This window comes from Corythoichthys intestinalis, chromosome 4, assembly GCF_030265065.1.
Source record: "Corythoichthys intestinalis isolate RoL2023-P3 chromosome 4, ASM3026506v1, whole genome shotgun sequence".
NCBI lineage: Eukaryota > Metazoa > Chordata > Actinopteri > Syngnathiformes > Syngnathidae > Corythoichthys > Corythoichthys intestinalis.
Window position 1 is genome coordinate 25,267,073 of NC_080398.1, and position 18,402 is coordinate 25,285,474.

Genomic DNA, 18,402 nt, shown 5'->3' on the forward strand with positions numbered 1-18,402 from the left:
TCCATGGATCGCTTTTAAGAGAATGTTAATAATGTTAATGCCATCTTGTTGATTTGTTATAATAAACAAATACAGTACTTATGTACCGTATGTTGAATGTATATATCCGTCTTGTTTCTTATCTTTTCATTCTAACAATAATTTACAGAAAAAATGACATATTTTACAGATGGTTTGAATTACGATTAATTACGATTAATTAATTTTTAAGCTGTAATTAACTCGATTAAAAATTTTATTCGTTTGACAGCCCTAGCAAAAATATTTTATAAATCAGGCCAATAATTGATTCAGTCTTGATTATCCGGTGCCTCCATTACCACAGGAACCGACCAGTAATCATTCATTGAAAGAACATTATATTTCTATAAGCTATTGGTACTGGAGAAAATGGCTTCATATTAATAAAAATCATTACAAATATGATGAGTTGCCAGGAAAAATCAACATAGTACAGGGCTCCAGACTAACATTTTTGTACTAGTAGCACAGTCGCCCCCCCACATAAAATTTTAGGGGCGCAAGCAGAAGATTAAGGGTCGCACACTGTAAATCGACATGCAAAGTTTTCCTCCAACTTTCACTGTTTAATCAATAAATACTTTCATAATAAATGCATAAAACTAAAAACTTCAGAATCTGTTTTATTCTTTATCGGTTTTGACATTCGGCCGTGGAAGATTCGAGAACGATTAGCAAACATCCAAATTCCGATTATTGAATTATACCAGGTATAGCGGAACTAAAACACAGTCAGCGCGGTCTTCGGGACGCAATGAGGAACGGAACGAGAGTAAATATCATGTTCAACTCATGCCTCTAGCTACAGCTGCTACAAACAATGCCCAGTTGTTACAAACATACAGCCACATACGGCTACGGTAGATATCACATATACTGTATGTAGAACTAGATTTATAATCGAATCGGACCCTCTGAATCGTAATCGTAATCGTAATAGAATTGTTCGGTGCCCCAAGATTCCCACCTCTAATGCTTAGTGTCTCATTCATGAAAAAAAAAAAAAAAAAGTTAAAAGAAAAAAAGCAGAATCTAAAGATAGTCATAGGTTAAGTGTATAAGACACCACAAAGCAGGTTTATTTCATATTTAACGCGGCATTTTATGGTCCTGAATGAAATGGACCGCTTGGATGTGTCTGGAAGAGATCGAAATATTTTATTTATTCAACTTTTTGAATCTCGCACCCTCAAAATGAGTGACTTCCGGCCAGAGTCTCGGATTGAGAAAAAAGGTGAATGTGACGTCAGCTGATGAGATCATCTTCACTATAATCTAATGGGGTTAATGGGGACCAGAACCCGCCGCGATGAATGAAAAACCACAAAGTAGTGCACAAAAAAAAAGTGTATATTTATTTATTTATTCAGTTTTAATTTATTTATTCAGATTTAGCATTGGAAAAGTATAATTTAAAAAAAAGTATGTTCTAATAAATTATTTTTAAGCACTTCAAATGTAATAATTATCATAGGTTTTAAAAATGTTACTGTCCCATCGAATTATTTTTAAATAAGAATAAAGTACTGCGGTAGAAAAATGCTTGGCTTTATTAAATGCTTCATTGAGTGATTCCACTCACTCCACTCCACTGCTCACTTAAACACAATGAGTTGCCACAGCAAATGTTTAGCAAGTTAAACAATGATTGACGCATGCGGTGCATTTAAAGTTCGTGACTCTGGCAAGATAGACGCACAAACATCTGTCAACATCGTTCACTTTAAAAAGCAACTCCAGTGCACGGCCTGACCGCGAAAAATGGGCAAAACAAGTCCGACAATCGAACGACCATTGGGCGGACGAGGAAGTAACATAAGTGGTTTGTATTATTTCAAATACTGGGATCATGGCACGTTTTAATAAGAAGGTGGCTTGCATTTTGTGGGTGACAATGCTTGCTGTCGGGAGGCGGGAGTGCTTGCCTTCATCGGCCGTTGACTATGGCGTGTGACAAGCCGTCCAATGTCGGCTGGTTTGTCCGATTTTCGGCATTTATTCCCCTGCTGCGTCCTCGGCGAATTTTGTGATGTCAGTTATGCCGTCGTACTATCACAGGTTCACGTGATCATAGGTATTAATAATGTAATCAGCAAGCGCAGGCCATCTGGCATGCTCGCATTTGCTAAAATAGTACAGGCACCGATAAAATGTCAGATGGCCACTTCCTAGGGAAAAAAACGGCTTTTATTTACTTTTTTTTACGTTTTCAAAAATAAAAAAATCCCGGTGTTTTTCAAGTTATTAAACAAGATTCTTTCTGCTGGGATGGACATAAGGTGTTGTCTTTCCCTTTAAGATATAAAATGCACTGCAGCTTGTGTTCACTTTCTTCACATGAGTTCATTGGGCAAAAGGTGGTGAAGAAATTTCATGGAAGCTGCTCTTGAGAAATGACTTTCATAAAAAGAGGAGGATGGACTCACAAACATAAGTGTAAGCATGACAGCCAGAGGCAATGATGAAAAGAAAAAAACTACCCAGTCGGGATTTTCGTCTTAAATATCAGGAGTCGCCTTAGGCAAAAAGGGAAGGCCGTTGAAGAAGCTGCATTGATGGATAGCGGAGGACTTCGGGCGTTGAGACTGACCTCTGTTTCCACTTGAACTTTGACTTTCAGCTGGCTCTCCCTGTATTGATTCGCCCGGGAGACTTGCTCTTCGATGCTGCACAACACCGCCTCGCAGCCCGTGCACCTACGGTGACAGCAAGAGCTCATAATTGAGGCGTGCGGGGCAACGTGGGGCGCCCGTTACTGACCACTCCTGAAGCGTTTTGACGATGTTGGGTAGCTCGTTCGGGCCCAGGTCACGACCCACGCTGCAGTCCACCTCCACTTGCTGATTGCGCTGGTCCAGTTTCCCCTGGATGATGTCGCAGTACACTGCCTCGATCAGTAGGTCCTCCAGCTCGCGTACGTTCTTCAGCTCCAGCTGCTGCAAGAGCAGCGAGTACGGCAGGCACTGAAGGGGAGCAAACGGAGCGAGTCGCACGCTTTTAAACAGCTGTGAGAACTTTGCAGGAGAATGGCACATTTGCTTAAATGTCGGGGGAAGGCGGGAACAATCTGGCGGGGAATTAGAGAGTTCGGATGGTGACATTAAACGCGGCGACGCAAGGGAAGGAAAGACCACACAGTACAAGGCCGCAGGGTCGGGTACCGACATGATAGAACAGGAGGACAAATCCCATTTCGTTAACTCATTCAATCACTGCTCCCAGTACAAAAGGATTGGACATCTATCCCTGTTAATGGCAGCCAACGTTAATTATTTGAAAAGTTTTTATGTGTGCTGTAGCTTGAATAGCATTTCCTGTGGCTACGTTTGTGAAAAAACAAGTTATTTACATGTACATGCTGACTTGTAGAATAAGAAAAAACTAATGGTGCCACTACAAAAGAAAAATTTAAGGCTAACCATAAGTGTTTTTATATTCAGTTTGATATGACAGAGCTGCTTTGCTAGCATGCTGCTAGCCAACTTCCACAGGCTCTATGAGAATTTTAGCGCTAAAAAGGTTCTTTTTAATGCTTGGTGACATTACAGTATTACTTAGTTTAAAAAAAAAAAAAAAAAAAAAAAGATAACCACAGTTTGTTATGCTGCTATGCTAGCATGCTGCTAGCCGTGATTGTTAGACACTAAGGGTCCTTTATCATCAAAGAGGGCTATCTGATGCTTGGTGCCTTTACAGAAGCTAACAATGGGTGGCTTTTCTTAAAAAGTATATCCACAGTTTACTACGACAAAGCTACTATGCTAGCATGATGCTGGTCACGGAGGTTTAGCACTCTATCCGATGCTTAGTGCCATTACAGAAGAACAAATTCAGGCATACCTTAGTGCTTTGACAGATTTTAAAAGAACAGACATCCATAGTGTGCTACAATGAAGCTACTATGCTAGAGCTAACAATGACAGCAGTTAGCCCCAAGTTCCTTAAGAACAATAGTGGTAAGAAAAAGTATCTGAACCTTTTGGAATTTCTCACATTTCTGCATAAAATCACCATCAGATGTGATCTGATCTTCGGAAAAATCACACATATGATCAACTAAAAACACCCTAACATTTATAGGTTTTCATATATTAAATAGATAGCAAACAATGACATAAGGAGGAAAAATAAGTAAGAGAACCATCTGCATAAGGAGACTTAAAGAGCAGTTTAAACCAATTTTTACCAAACATTTTAAGTCAGGTGTGTGCCCAATCACTGATGAGTGGTTTAAAGCTGCCCTGCCCACTATAAAACACACACCGGGTAAGATGCCCTGCCCACTATAAAACACACACCGAGTAAGAATTGTCTTGATGAGAAGCATTTTCTGATGTGCATAATGGCTAAAGACCTGCGATCAAGGATTGTTGATTTGTATAAAGCTGGGAAAGGATACAATACCATCCCTAAAAGTCTGGATGTTGATCAATCAACAGTCGGAGAAGTTGTCTACAAATGGAGAGAGTTTGGCACTGTTGCTTCTCTCCCAAGGAGTGGCCGTCCACCAAAGATGACGCCAAGAGTTCAGCGCAGAATACTCAGAGAGGTAAAAAGAACCCTAGAGTGTCTGCTAAAGACTTACAGAAATCACTGGCACTGTCCAATATCTCAGTGCAAACATCAACTATATGTAAAACTATGGCCAAGAATGGTGTTCATGGGAGGACTCCACGGAGGAAGCCACTGCTGTCTAAAAAAACACTGATGTTCGTTTAATGTTCGCAAAAAGGCACTTGGACACTCCACAGAAGTTTTGGCAAAATATTTTGTGGACTGATGAAACCAAAGTTGAATTGTTTGGGAGTAACACACAGTGTCATGTGTAGAGGAAAAATGGAACAGCTCACCAACATCAACACCTCATCCCCACTGTGAAGCATGGTGGAGGGAGCATCATGATTTGGGGCTGTTTTGCTACCTCAGGGCCTGGACAACTTGCAATCATTAATGGAAGAGTGAATTCAAAGGTTTATCAGGAGGTTATGCATGAAAACCTGAGGCCGTCTGTCAGACGGTTGAAGCTAAAAAGAGGATGGATGCTGCAACAAGACAATGATCCAAATAACAGAAGTAAATCAACTTCAGAATGGTTTCAGAAGAACAAAATACACGTTCCCGAATCGTCCAAGTCAAACTACAGACTTGAACCCCTTTGAGATGCTGTGGCATGACGTTAAGACAGCGATTCATGCCGGGCATCCCAGGAATCTGACTGAACTACACCAGTTTTGCAGCGAAAAATGGACCAAGATTAGTCCTGATCGATGTGCTAGACTGATCTGCAGCTACATGAAGCATCTGGTTAAAGGTGTGTGTGTGTGGGGGGGGGGGGGCACAAAATATTAAATGTGATGGTTCACTTACTTATTTTCCCCCCTTCTGTCGTTGTTTGCATACTATCCTCATTAAAACATGAAAACCTATTAATGTTTGGGTGATTTTATTTAAAGCAGACAGTTTTTTCATCTGTGTGATTTTGACAAAGAGCAGATCACATTTGATGATGATTTTATGCAGAAATGTGAGAAATTCCAAAAGGTCCAGATACTTTTTCATACCACTATATGGGGACATGGATTTTATTGTTCTCATGTTGGACAAAAAGCAGTTTTTTAAAATTAACTGCTTTTGTAGTGTCTCACCGTCTCTGAACACACCTATAGGACTTCACTGTTTGTCTGAATTTTATTGTGAAGGATGCTGTTAGGTGTGCCAATGTTAATTTGGTTAGTCAAGAGATAATTGGTCAATCAAAATGTTTCTAACATCTATTAAAATATGGACATCCACAGCTTGTATGTGTGTATTTTTTCAATTTCAATTTTATGCAATATGGGTGGTCGGCTTATAGTCAGATGCACTTGATGGTGCTAAATTAATGGTAGTACTTCTCACCACTGGAACAAAGAAAGGTGCAAATGAGTCATGCTTCTAAAAAAGAAAGGAGGAAAAAAATCCTGCTGATGGGTTGAAAATAACATGCGATGTGATGAGGTGTGTGTCTGAGTCATGTGTCTGATGATAACGAGACAATCTGGCCCGACTGATGACAGCTCCTGTGGGTTGAGAAAAACGACAAAGGAGAGCTAGTACCTTGAGGTTGGAGGCCAGGCTGATGATGGACAGATGGCGAAGTTTGTTCCTCTGAGCGGGTGTCAGCTCTGGCAGGGACGCCGCTCGATCTGAAGAATGACAATTGGTCACAACAAGGTACATATTTTATTCGTATTTAACAAAAACAAGCCTTTACATGAGTTAACTGAACACCCCGAGACCAACTATAGTCACTGAGATTAAGATAAATTAATGAAATCACTAATCGTTACAAGAGAGTGTGGCCAAGGATATAAAACAGACACAGAAGCGTCGTAAATACTGGTGTATTTCTCTATTTCTTGTTTTGATGTGTCGAAACACTAATGAGTCAGTCGGTGGAAGAGCGGCAATTTGTTTGTGAAGCACCTGCCCGCAGCTCCTTCATGTTTTTTTAATACCTCCGAGTCAAAGCAGCAGCCTAGCAGCGACGAAATACAGCTTGTAATAAAAGACTCAGCTGCGCGGAGCACAATCGCACGCTTTTGCTAACAACTACTTCACATGCAACCCCGTACCTTTGTAGTCGCAGTAGGTTCCGTAGGCGAAGAGGTTGAGGAGCTGGTACATCGGGGCGTGAGGGCCGTTCTCCAGCTGGCGAGGAGGAAATAAACAAGAGATCACATGACATCAGCCATCCCAGAACTGACTACAAAACTCTAGAAAAATAAAGTCTTCACTTACCGTATTGCCCGAATATAAGACGGCCCTGATTATAAGACGACCCCCTCTTTTTCAAGACTCAAGTTTGAAAAAAGACTTTTTGAACACCAAATTAATTTTTATACAGAAAAAAATTATAGTACATCTGAAACAAATGATTATAACAATATATTTGAGAGAAAAAGCATGGTATTTTGTCTCATTCAATTCTTAATATCTGAGCATTTAAATATGTAAACTAAACTCGTAAATGAATGGCTTCTGGTTTTTGAAATGTAAATAAACCAATCTATTGTGATAAAACAACAAAATTGCAATAACTGCATTAACCATCAAAGTGAAGTCTAACTGTAACTGTAGTCTTGAAACAAATCTGAATAAGGAAAAACATTGCAATAAAATAATGTAAACTGGTTAAACTTGAGAATAGCTGAGATTTGTCATGACAGAACATCACTTCAATGATATCTGACGCCATCTAGCGTCGTGAATGGGTATAATGTCTAGAACGCGAATATAAGACGACCCCCACTTTTTCAGTCTTATTTCAATGCAAAAAACACCGTCTTTTATTCGGGCCAATACGGTATCTGATTTTATGCACCATATTCATCAATATTAGGCTATCATGACTATCCAAGAGTTGATTAGCTCGTCATACAGATCAATGGTTAAAAAAAAAGTAAGTTGATAGTATTTTGGATAATCACAGCAATAGGGTTGCAAATCTGTGCTAATGTTAGCTTTTTCTGAGGAATAGAAGCTAGGTGTTTAGCTAGCTTACTCTTGAATCTTAGGGTTGCCAACCGTCCCCTTGAAAAACGGAATTGTACCGTATTCAGAAAAAAAAATTACGTCCCGTATTGAGCTTTCAGAGGACGCGCTTTGTCCCGGATTATCATGAAACTTAAGAAATTTGAAGTGGGAGTGTTGGCAGTGAATGAAATTCATTCATTCGCTGCCACCCTGTCACTCCAAATGGATTGTACATCTACCGCCCTCAATGGTTGCCAATGAGTTAACGTCAGTAAGTCAAAGACTATTTGCTCAGTCATGCTATGTTAACTTGAGTATTCGAGATTCTCATTTTTTGGGAACTTATCCCTTATACAACCAGATTTGTCCTTCACAGTAAAAGATGCAAAGCACATGAAGCTAATCATGTGACTGACTGTGTCTATCTCAACCAGATTGACCAATGGAAACCAAGGACACAGGGCATGTGCGCTATTGTTCACGTTGGTGCTTAAAACAGGTATTTTGTTTCTTTTCATTCGTCTTACAATTGTCTCAACCTAAAGGCATTTTACAAGACAGGTGAAATAATCGTGGGATTTTCAAATAAATTCTGCTGAGAGTAAACAAGTGTATTAGCAAATTAGCCGCTCCAGTGCGCAAGATGAATATGCATATTAGATCAAAATGAGTGTGCGGGCCCGAGAGCGTTTAACTGCAAATATTAGCGACTGAACCACTTCACGTTTGTCATGCATGCTTGACTAGTTACACCCACACCTTCTAATGAGATCTAGCGCATGTGCTGTATAAGCAATTGCCTTAAAAAAAAAAGTAGTTATAGGTGCCATTAGTCAAAGTAAAATAACGCTTAGCTTTGACTGATCACTTCGACAATTTACAACTACAGTGTCATTGTGAGTTGGATGACTGGCAATAAATGATCATCCTTCTGCGCCATTGACAGCAATGAATGTCCAAACAATTTTAACTGTCGTTTGATCTCTGCCAGCTCTTTCGAATTGATTGCACATCCATTGCCGTCAATGGCAGGCAATGGGTTAAGGTAAGAACATAGTCGAGCCTAGAAGTGCTTTTACCTCTCTAACGTTGGGCAGCTCCAAAATGTCAGAAAAAACATAAAGGCCGGGAGTCTCCAGCAGTGAGCTGACAGCCTGTGCCAGTGCCGATCCGGACAGTGTAAGGAGCTGTTCCACCTCCATCTACAAAAGAAAAAACAGACGGTTCGGTAATGGCACTTGCTAGCGCTCATCAGACAGCTGCGACACATTAAAGGAATATCACAGTTATAATCTCTTGTACTGTGTTACGACAGCATGCAACACCATGGAGGGCCACATAACAGACTTTCGGGGACTCCCTGTGCTCCGTTAATGGTGACTGGAAGTACAAGCTGTTTGTGGGCATCCTTCTCGTGCCCTTCAAAAGAAGCCTCAGTGTTCAGGAAAGTAGATACCGTATTTTTGGGACGAGGAAAAGGCTCTAGCAAAAAAACGCACAATGAAGCTGAAAAAAACCTGAGTCACACCAGAGCAAACGTTGCAAGCCCAATCGAACTATGAGGGGAAAAGTGCAACTCATAGTCCAATAAATATGGTACTAATGATGAACTCATTTACTCCCAAAAACGTATAAATATGTTCCATTTTTAATTGTTTCAGTGTCCCAAAGACGTATTTATGCGTCTTTTACGTTTTTTTTTTTTTTTTTCAAAAGAGACATCACTGGGTTGTGATTCAATTCATCTCCAAAGCACAAAGCTGAAAATCCATTTTAAAGCAATAAAACTGGCCACTGGAGGGCAGTAGCGCATTTGGTAAGATCCGCAACCCTATTCAACGGCAACGAACGGCCAAGCCACAAAGCCGGGGCAAAGGTGGAAGACGGCCGAATGGATGCCAGGCGCTGGACGACCGAGCAGAACGACCGGGACCACTAGATGCCGTTGAGTCCGTGCTGCTCGCGAGCAGAGCCCGCAGAGACTCAAAAAAATTAATCTTTTTGACACAGGCAACGATGAAGAAAAAGTTTAACCAGCTGTCGAGGACACAATAGCGTCATCTTTTAGTTAGTTATGTGTAAATAAATTGTTACTTTGCTATCAAAAGCTCTATTTGTCTTGTTGTTTCTGTTATCTTTTAAAAGGAAAACACTCAGATGTTTGGGATGTAACTAAAGCAAAAAATAGCTGTGTTAAGGTCAAAATTATGTTTGAAATGTATGCTTTCACAAAAAGCTCAATTTCTCCGTTTTTTCATCAGAAATTGAAAAATTGCTCAAACTAAGCTATTTTCTAGGGCTGTCAAAATTATCGCGTTAACGGGCGTTAATTAATTTTTTAAATTAATCACGTTCAAATATTTGACGCAATTAACGCACATGCCCCGCTCAAACAGATTAAAATGACAGCAGTGTCATGGCCACTTGTTACATGTGTTTTTTGTCTCCCTCTGCTGGCGCTTGGGTGCGAGTGATTTTATGCACCATGAGCATTGTGTAATTATTGACATCAACAATGGCGCGCTACTAGTTTATTTTTTGATTGAAAATTTTACAAATTTTATTAGAAAGAAAACATTAAGAGGGGTTTTAATATAAAATTACTATAACTTATACTCAAATTTATCTTTTAATAACTAGTCTTTCTATCCATGGATCCCTTTAACAGAAAGAATGTCAATAATGTTAACGCCGTCTTGTGGATTTATTGTTATAATAAACAAATACTTACTTCCTAATACTTACTTACAAGTACTTATGTACAGTATGCTGAATATATATCTGTCTGCTTTGTGTCTTCTTTCCATTCCAACAATAATTTACAGAAAAATATGGCATATTTTATAGATGTGGGTGGGTGGGTGGATGGATGGATGGATGGATGGATGGATGGATGGATGGATGGATGGATGGATGGATGGATGGATGGATGGTACAGAATATGTCGTATTATTACATTGGGCTAATATAGCTATATAAGCAGCTATGTACTTTACGTAGTGCGTTGCCACCTCTGTTAAAATCAACAGTATTAAAAGCATCTTTTGTTTTAGAATCGGTTTTACAAATAAGGAAATCCTTATTATATTGCCTCAAATACATCAAATTATAATCAATAGAAGAATTTATTCTAATGCTTTGTCATAGCTACCTTACTCCTACGTAATATTTAGGAAATTTTCTTTCTCATTTTTCTGCATTCAAGTTTTATCGACACCCAGTGAACGTGTGTTCTCCACTGCAGGAGACACTATCTGTCCAAAATGCTCACGCTTACTGCCTGAGAAGACAGATAATGATCACTTTCCCCAACGAAAACTGTTTCTGATTTTAAAAAAATCTGGACTGGGTTTTACAAGTTGTTTTTGTGTTTGTTTCATATTCTGCACCAGTTTAGCTCATTAGTGGGAGCTCAATAACATGTAAAAATGCCTGCAGCATAAGACACTCTGACACACAGGCAAAATAATGTGTAAATGTTTCTCTGTGAGCTTTTGACAAATAAACATCTTTGTGAAAGGGCACCTCTGTGGAAAGAAACAATCATATTCAAGCTAAAAATAGCCCTGTGAGAAATTCATAGTTAATTGAAAGTTCATATAATTTAAAAAATAATCGAGAAGAAATTAATATAAACTATGCCATTTTTTTACCCTGCCTATTAAAAGAATCGGAATCGAGAATCGTTTGGAACCGCAATCGAGACGTGGAATCGGAACCGTTCAAATTCAAACGATGCCCAACCCTAGGTACCACTGTATATAAATGGAACTTTGTGTGTGTGCCTGTGTGTTTATTCCCTATGAACTCCGAAACGGTTTGGCAGATTTTGACAAAATTTTACACAAGTTACTTCATGTTTCTGCGAGTGTTCTTAGATGCTTTTGATGTCTCTAGGCCTCCATTTATTGCAGAAAATCATTTCGAAACTCCAATAATTTAACATAGAAAATCCCACATTGTGGAAGCGATAGCGCAGTCTTTTGGAGAAAAGACGCGTCTCTCTTGCGTCTGCAATGTCCCAGTTGTCTTTGAAACTTTACGTTTTCATGTACAAATTTAAATGTGCTGTGTTGATACGTTGTGGCTTGGATCACTCCACAACAAGACGTTGGATTTCAAATAAATACAGTTTTCTGGAATATCACTAAGGGATTCATTTTGGTTGGATATTCATACTGTACACATTGATGGAAAAGTGATTGTGTATTAAGCTCTTTATGGTGTCCTTTTAAAATGCATTATTATTATTATTATTATTACTATTACTACATTAAAGCTGCATCTCTAAGGAATGTTCGCTTTATCTGCCATTCCGTTGTGATGCGTTCACGTTACACAAACCCGAGAAACACCGGGCCATACTGCTAGTTTTCAAATATATGTTTACTATTTTTAAAGGGAAAAAACATTTGAACATTTAAGATTTGACTTATTAACACGATTTCGCAGGTCACACAAAATTATGCAGCAGCCTTAAGTTTTTCAACTGTGCCTTATAGTGTCATGCTTAACGTGATTCCGCAATGTGCTAATCCGTAACGACAATAAAGTGTCACCGTTTCCAGCAGTCTAGCTCCATCTTACAAGAAACGGCTGCTAAAAATGAATAACTAATGACAATAAAAAAAGAGGGCTGATAGTTTCAGTCAACTTGTCAAATTAAAAGTGAGAGAACAAAGTGGCATCCAGCGCTATTGACTTGGATCAGCTATTTTAAGAGCTTCCTCCCAGAGAGCACTTGGTGGCCCACTTGGGACATCTTAGTCTAGCGATACATGATACAATTATTCAGCTTGCGTCAGACCACTTTCACCACTGCGGGCTACATCTTAAAATTAATGCCGCAGAGAGATGTTCGGGAAAAAAATGAGCATTTTTTTCTTCATCCTGCGCTGACAGTTATTAATAGGAATTTGCATGTTATCATCTAAAATGGTGTGCATTATTCGCCAGCTCACATGCACATCTGGAGCCCCACTGGAGCGCCGCCGCTGTGACAAACCATATTTCGAGCCGGCACTTCCGACAAATGAGTTGGCGGGTGTTGCGGCCAAAAAAACCTAAGAGGAATCCCGGCATCCATTTCAGATTTAAAAAATAAACATGTTAAATTAAGCTTAATGAATGAGGGGCGTTGAGCTACGGTCCAAAAGCAGCTCCATTTCCAAATGATGGATTTCCTGCCACAGGGTTGACGTCGCATCTGTCTGTACTAAAGTGCAGCTGACTGATCGGTCGAGGTGTTGCAGATGATACCTTAGAGACAGAAATCACCAAAGTGGGATATTAATGTGTCTGCAGTGGGTGTTTACGTTGCCGTTGAGGTTTTACATCTTCAGAAAATTGGATGCCTAGGCTAACTACAGCTGTTAAAGACAGAGGTGAAAAAAATTAGTCAATAGTCGCAAACAAAAGCCCTTTTAAATATAAGTATTCCAGTAATATTTTTTGGACTAAAAGTCGCAGTTGTTTTTCATAGTTTGGCTGTGGGTATGACGTACGTTAGGCCTGCACAATATATTGTTTGAACATCGCCATCGCAATGTGCGGATGCGCAATAGTGACATCGCAGAACGTGCAATTTTTTTTTTTTGTAATATGTTAACATTTGTTATACTTCATAAAAGCAGCAAGTGTGCAGATTCTGGTTCCCTTTTACAGTGGGGAGAACAAGTATTTGATACATTGTCAATGGGTTTTCCCATTGGCAGTGTATCAAATACTTGTTCTCCCAACTGTATGTACGGCAAGCCTGGATAAACGGCATGATATAAATTAAGAATGTCCCCGATCTTTTCACATGATCGGAAATCAGGCCAGTTGCGCCATTTTTTAAATGTTTAGAATCAGGTTAAAAGGATCGAGTTTGTAATTTTTAAAATATACAGTCTCGCCCGCCATTTTGTCTCGTTTTTTTTGGTTGCATAAACAGTACCTTATTGTACCTCACAGTATCTTATTTTTAATTTACTTCACTAATATGCTGTGTTCTGTCCTCATTAAACGTGAAGTTGTTCAGCTTTACAGACAGCAAATAAGGCAATTGTGCTTTTTGAAGCTTTTTCCTCCAATTTTGACCATTTGTAAAGCTGTAACACACATATGTACACTTATTTTCGAAACAGCACGCGTTTTAAAAATAAAACACGACACAAAACAATTGGTGTTCAAACATCCATCTAATCTGCTCAATATGGAAATTTAGTAGATTAAATTAGCCTAATATGGCAAACAAAAGTCATCGAGCTTAAATGCTACGAAAGCTAACATATTTATAATTCTCGTAGCAAATCGCTCACACGTTACTCCAGAAACTGTAGCTGTAAACTTAATTATAAATGTATACACAAACATATATTAGCGGAAACAACTTACAGCCTTATGTGGGCCAAACCACGAACGTCGTGACCCAGGGACCACCTCTTACATGTTAATTCTTTCCAATCATTCAAATATCGTTCAGGCCTATCCCAAACATGGCTATTCAAGTTATGTGGTGAAAATTCTTCTAGTTTTAATATCGCTAGATATTGAAAGCCCCCAATAATCGCAATGATGGTTTTTTCCAATATCGTTCAGGCCTAACATACGTGAAATATTAAAGCAACGACCCAACTAAAATTACATCTTGGTTCTATATTGTGGTGTTCACGTACAATTTGCATGCTTAAGTTCACTTCTACAATGACAGATAATGGCATATCATCACCAAAGATGTCATGCACAGTGATAATAAAACAAACGAGCACATAAAGGAACTAAATAGCATAGTTAGTGAGTAATAAAAAAACTGGAACAGTAACTGAAGAAGTAATTTACACAGAAAATGAATTTTGAACGTTATTTACATCCCTAGTGCCGCAATGCATACTGGGAGGGATGAGGTACTCCTAGCCACCTTGTTTTTCTATTTTTATTGTAGTAACTGTTCTTAATGGTCTCTAAATAATACGTCGATTAAAAATCGATTAAAAAAAAAAAAAAACATTCACATTATTTCCCATTGGTTCCGTGTTTTGATGTTACGCTATCCCGATCAAAGACAACCTTACAGTCTATGCAGCCAGCCATTGTGCTCCTTGGAGCGTAAACACACCTCGTTCATTCGCTCACTCCTGCGTGAACGCGCGACTTGATTACTGCTGCTGACTGATTGTTAGTATCTCAGTACCAACCTGACGTTACACTACAAGACGACATGGGGGTTTCTGAAACCCCCAGCACCTGGCCAAGAAAAAAGACCACTCGAGAAAGAGGAAGTCACTGGAGGAGTTGAGGGAAAGCGAAATCCAATATGAAAAGGGAGAGAAAGTTTAAGCCCCAGTGGCGAGATCACTGGAATTGGCTCGGCTACGATGAGACAAGAAACAAGGTTTACTGTGAGGTGTGCAAATAAATGCCCACATATGCAGACAAGTTAGTTAGAGAAAAGTGGACGAGTATGAAACCTATATTACAAACATAACATGTGATAATTCATCCGTATGATTACGGAGAAAATAATATCGTGATAACGACGATCTAGCTTGAAAATCGTTAGCCGTAATTGCCTTAGTCATCTCTTTGACTTCTAAATTGTTGCGACGACAACCGAGCATGGGGATAATTGCAGAGGGCGGTAAAGGGAAGACAGGAAAGTTTCGCCCAGGCCAGGGGGTCTCGCCTCCCCCTGGATCCCCCCCAAAAAATGTTGGCTATAATGGAGTGATTATGGACTTGGAATAGGATTATTTGCACTATATTGCATCGTTTTGCTGCACTTTTCATTAAATCTGCTTTTAAAAAAAAAGTTATTCATGTAATTCAAGCAAATTATTCTTTTTCGTGATTCTTTGGATTAATAACTGGGCCAGTGTTCTTGATAGTGGGGCCAGTGAACTTCAAAAGCCAGTGGCACCTTTGGTGTTTAATCAAAATAAGACATTTGAAGACATCTGCCTTTACATTAACAACGACTGATTTGTGACCTGTTACCGCGATGGACGCCACTTAGTATATAAATGATCATGATCAGATCACGTAAGCGGAAATCAACCTAAAAGGGTTAACGATACTTAAAGAGCATACGACAGGAAAAAAAAAAAGTCTTAAATAGCATCATTGTGTGAATTAGAGTCATATTTTGAGACGATTCGACTTTATACAACAATTTAGCAAAGCGCAGATGACGAGAAATTAGTCTTTTAGTCTGCCGGTTAGCCACGCCTACCATTATAGGGCTCTAGCGTCCCCAACAGGTGGATGACGTCAGCGGGAGACTGGGCTCATTGGTTTTACTATTCAGCTCATTGAGGGGGAATTATTCAGAATGAGGAAAACGCGACGAAGAGACCCGCAAAATGTCATTGTTTCAGTCTCTCCAATATTTTTACAGGATATTCTTTTTATCCAAGTATTTTTCCACAATAGCTAAACAAATGGCTTGAGAAGGACCAGTCAGCCCGTCGAGGGGGAAGTATTCACAACGAGGAAAACGCGACGAAGAGAGCTGCAAAATGTCATTGTTTCTGTCTCTTTCCTACAATATTTTTACAGGATATTCTTTTTATCCAAGTATTTTCCCCAATTGCTAAATAAATGGCATGGTCATGACAAATAACAGTCTTGTGCTAAATGGAATATGAAATAATAAAAATGCACTTATTCAGGACGACATGGCAAAATTACTCCATAATGGTCAAAACTGTCGACTTCACCTTTACTGTCGCACCTCCCGAACGATATTTTATGACACCTAAATCAGACATATGCCATTTCCCTTCCCCGGCTTCGGAGGATGTAAACAAACCAAGAGGCGTGACTTCTAGCCGACATGCTAACCCGAACCGAGTGATGTTGCAAAGTCTTCGAAGTGGAAAATCACACATAACTAGCCCTGATTATTTGACATGACGACTGGGTTGTCGATTGTCTATGCGGACCGGCAAACCGCCCGGCGGAGAGCAATTTATAGCTCGTTCCCCGGAGGAGGGCGGCTGCAGTTGTTGTGCAGCTAACGTGTAGCTAATGTGCATGAGGAGAGCTTTTTACATACCCATCAATGATCAAACGTAAGTAGTCCTTTATTTAAAGAAAGTTTGTAGTGTTTACTTTGTAATCGCTGTATTCGTATTTGACGTAATACAAAACAAGATGTTTACTCACTTCCTCGTAAGTCCAATAGTAGGGCTTGTTTTGGCCAATATCCACGGTGAATGGGAACCTTTTGAAACTCCAAAAAGGTACATACGCCTCTCCCTCATAAAGCAAGATTTTTCTGCAGCCGTTTGGCTGGCGTGATGCAAAAAAAAAAACGTATTAATCCGCAAAATCAGCTGAATCCTTAGTCCTCATACACAACAGTACGGCTGTAGTGAAGAGGACGCCTTCAACCGTACACGTCACAGCGCCCTCCTCCTCAATGCAAGACCGAAGCCGGAAGTCACTCATTTTCATGCCACGGGATTAAAAAAACTAAATAAATATAGCGATCGCTTCTACACACATCCAAGCGGTCCATATCATTCAGGAGCATAAAATACCGCGTGTATTATGAAATAAACATGCTTTTTCGTGTCACATGCACTTTAAGTATTGGGTAAATTGGCTGCTCAATCTGGCAGAAAACAGAGTGGGAATGCTGCCAAATTGCGACCAAAGTGTGAGGTTGAACCCCTAAACTCATTACACCACATAGAAGATGCGTTTATTGCATTGATTAGCAAGTGCCTGTTAGTACCATCTTGAAGGCTTAACACCAGCTTCTTGCTGTACAAACACAATGTGTTGCTGCTACCACCAGCATCTGAGGCATTATCTTGACAATGTTTAATCGTGTTAAGCAGCAGATGGCATCATAACAACCAGGACAAATAAAAGACCAACATCGCAGCTGATCGTCAGGTCAGCGGAGGACATCGTCAAATAATGAAGTTTCCACATTGTCGGGTCTCTTCGGGTTTTATTTGACAGGTTTGACAGGCTTGTAACAACAAAAAGGAGAGAGGTCTGCACAACACATTAAAAAATAAATCGTACACCGCTCTCAGCACTAATGACAATATCAGCCATGCTGTTTTTGCCTTACTGTTATTTGATTTATTAGGAGTGTTTGGACCAAATAATAAAAAAAGGTTACAGTCTAGTTGATTTAGCCTGGAGAGCTACAACTTTCTAACACCGGAACACAAATTCACCAAGCTGCACTCAGTTTAATAGAAAAAAAGTCTTACGGCTAATAAGAAGGGATGACTCTGAAGATCACCGCCAGCCATTTTTACTACTTGAGTTTTACTGAAATTAAACGCTGCCTCTAGAGCGCTTATAATGTAATGACTTCTGTGGCGTATTCCGCAGATGTAAACAAGAACTAGCCATTTTGCTGATGAGCTGTAGTTTAAAGAAGACCCTCTGATGTTTATTAGGATCAAGAAAAACGAGCGCCCGAACGATTCACCAATCGCAATTCGCAAATCACCAACTCGTGAAATTTTACATACAACGTAAGAAAACCGTGTGCTGAATTTTAATCTTGGTCATGATAGTGGTACTTCGAGCGTGAAGTGCACTTTTTAAACTGGTGCTTGATGTAAAAAATGATTGCAGAACCACCACATGGATTTTAGCTTACAACATAACAAAATCCACTATGAATTTTAATCTTGGTCATGATGGTGGTGCTTGTAGGGCAAAGTGTTTTTAAAGTGGTACTTGATGTAGAAAAAAAAAAAGAGAGAGAACCAATGCTTCCTTAAAGGGAACCTTGGACTTAAAGACTTGTAGGCTCTAATAAGCCACAGTTGCTCTCTTTTACAAAAATATGCTATTAGAAACACATAAATTAATAATTGCCATTGATTTAAAAATCTATAATATTTAGTACAT

The 18,402-nt window shown here is 39.5% G+C and overlaps 1 protein-coding gene across 1 annotated transcript in view; it reads right to left on the reverse strand.

Annotated features, from left to right (window-relative positions):
- Positions 1 to 18,402, reverse strand: part of cops7a (COP9 constitutive photomorphogenic homolog subunit 7A) — a 30,570-nt gene that overhangs the window by 6,797 nt on the left and 5,371 nt on the right. The window contains exons 2-6 of the mRNA XM_057835187.1: positions 8,616 to 8,738; positions 6,636 to 6,711; positions 6,118 to 6,206; positions 2,782 to 2,984; positions 2,612 to 2,717 (exon numbers count right to left, since the gene is read on the reverse strand). Of these exons, the coding sequence (XP_057691170.1) occupies positions 2,612 to 2,717; positions 2,782 to 2,984; positions 6,118 to 6,206; positions 6,636 to 6,711; positions 8,616 to 8,738 (597 nt within the window). The remainder of the gene's footprint in view (positions 1 to 2,611; positions 2,718 to 2,781; positions 2,985 to 6,117; positions 6,207 to 6,635; positions 6,712 to 8,615; positions 8,739 to 18,402) is intronic.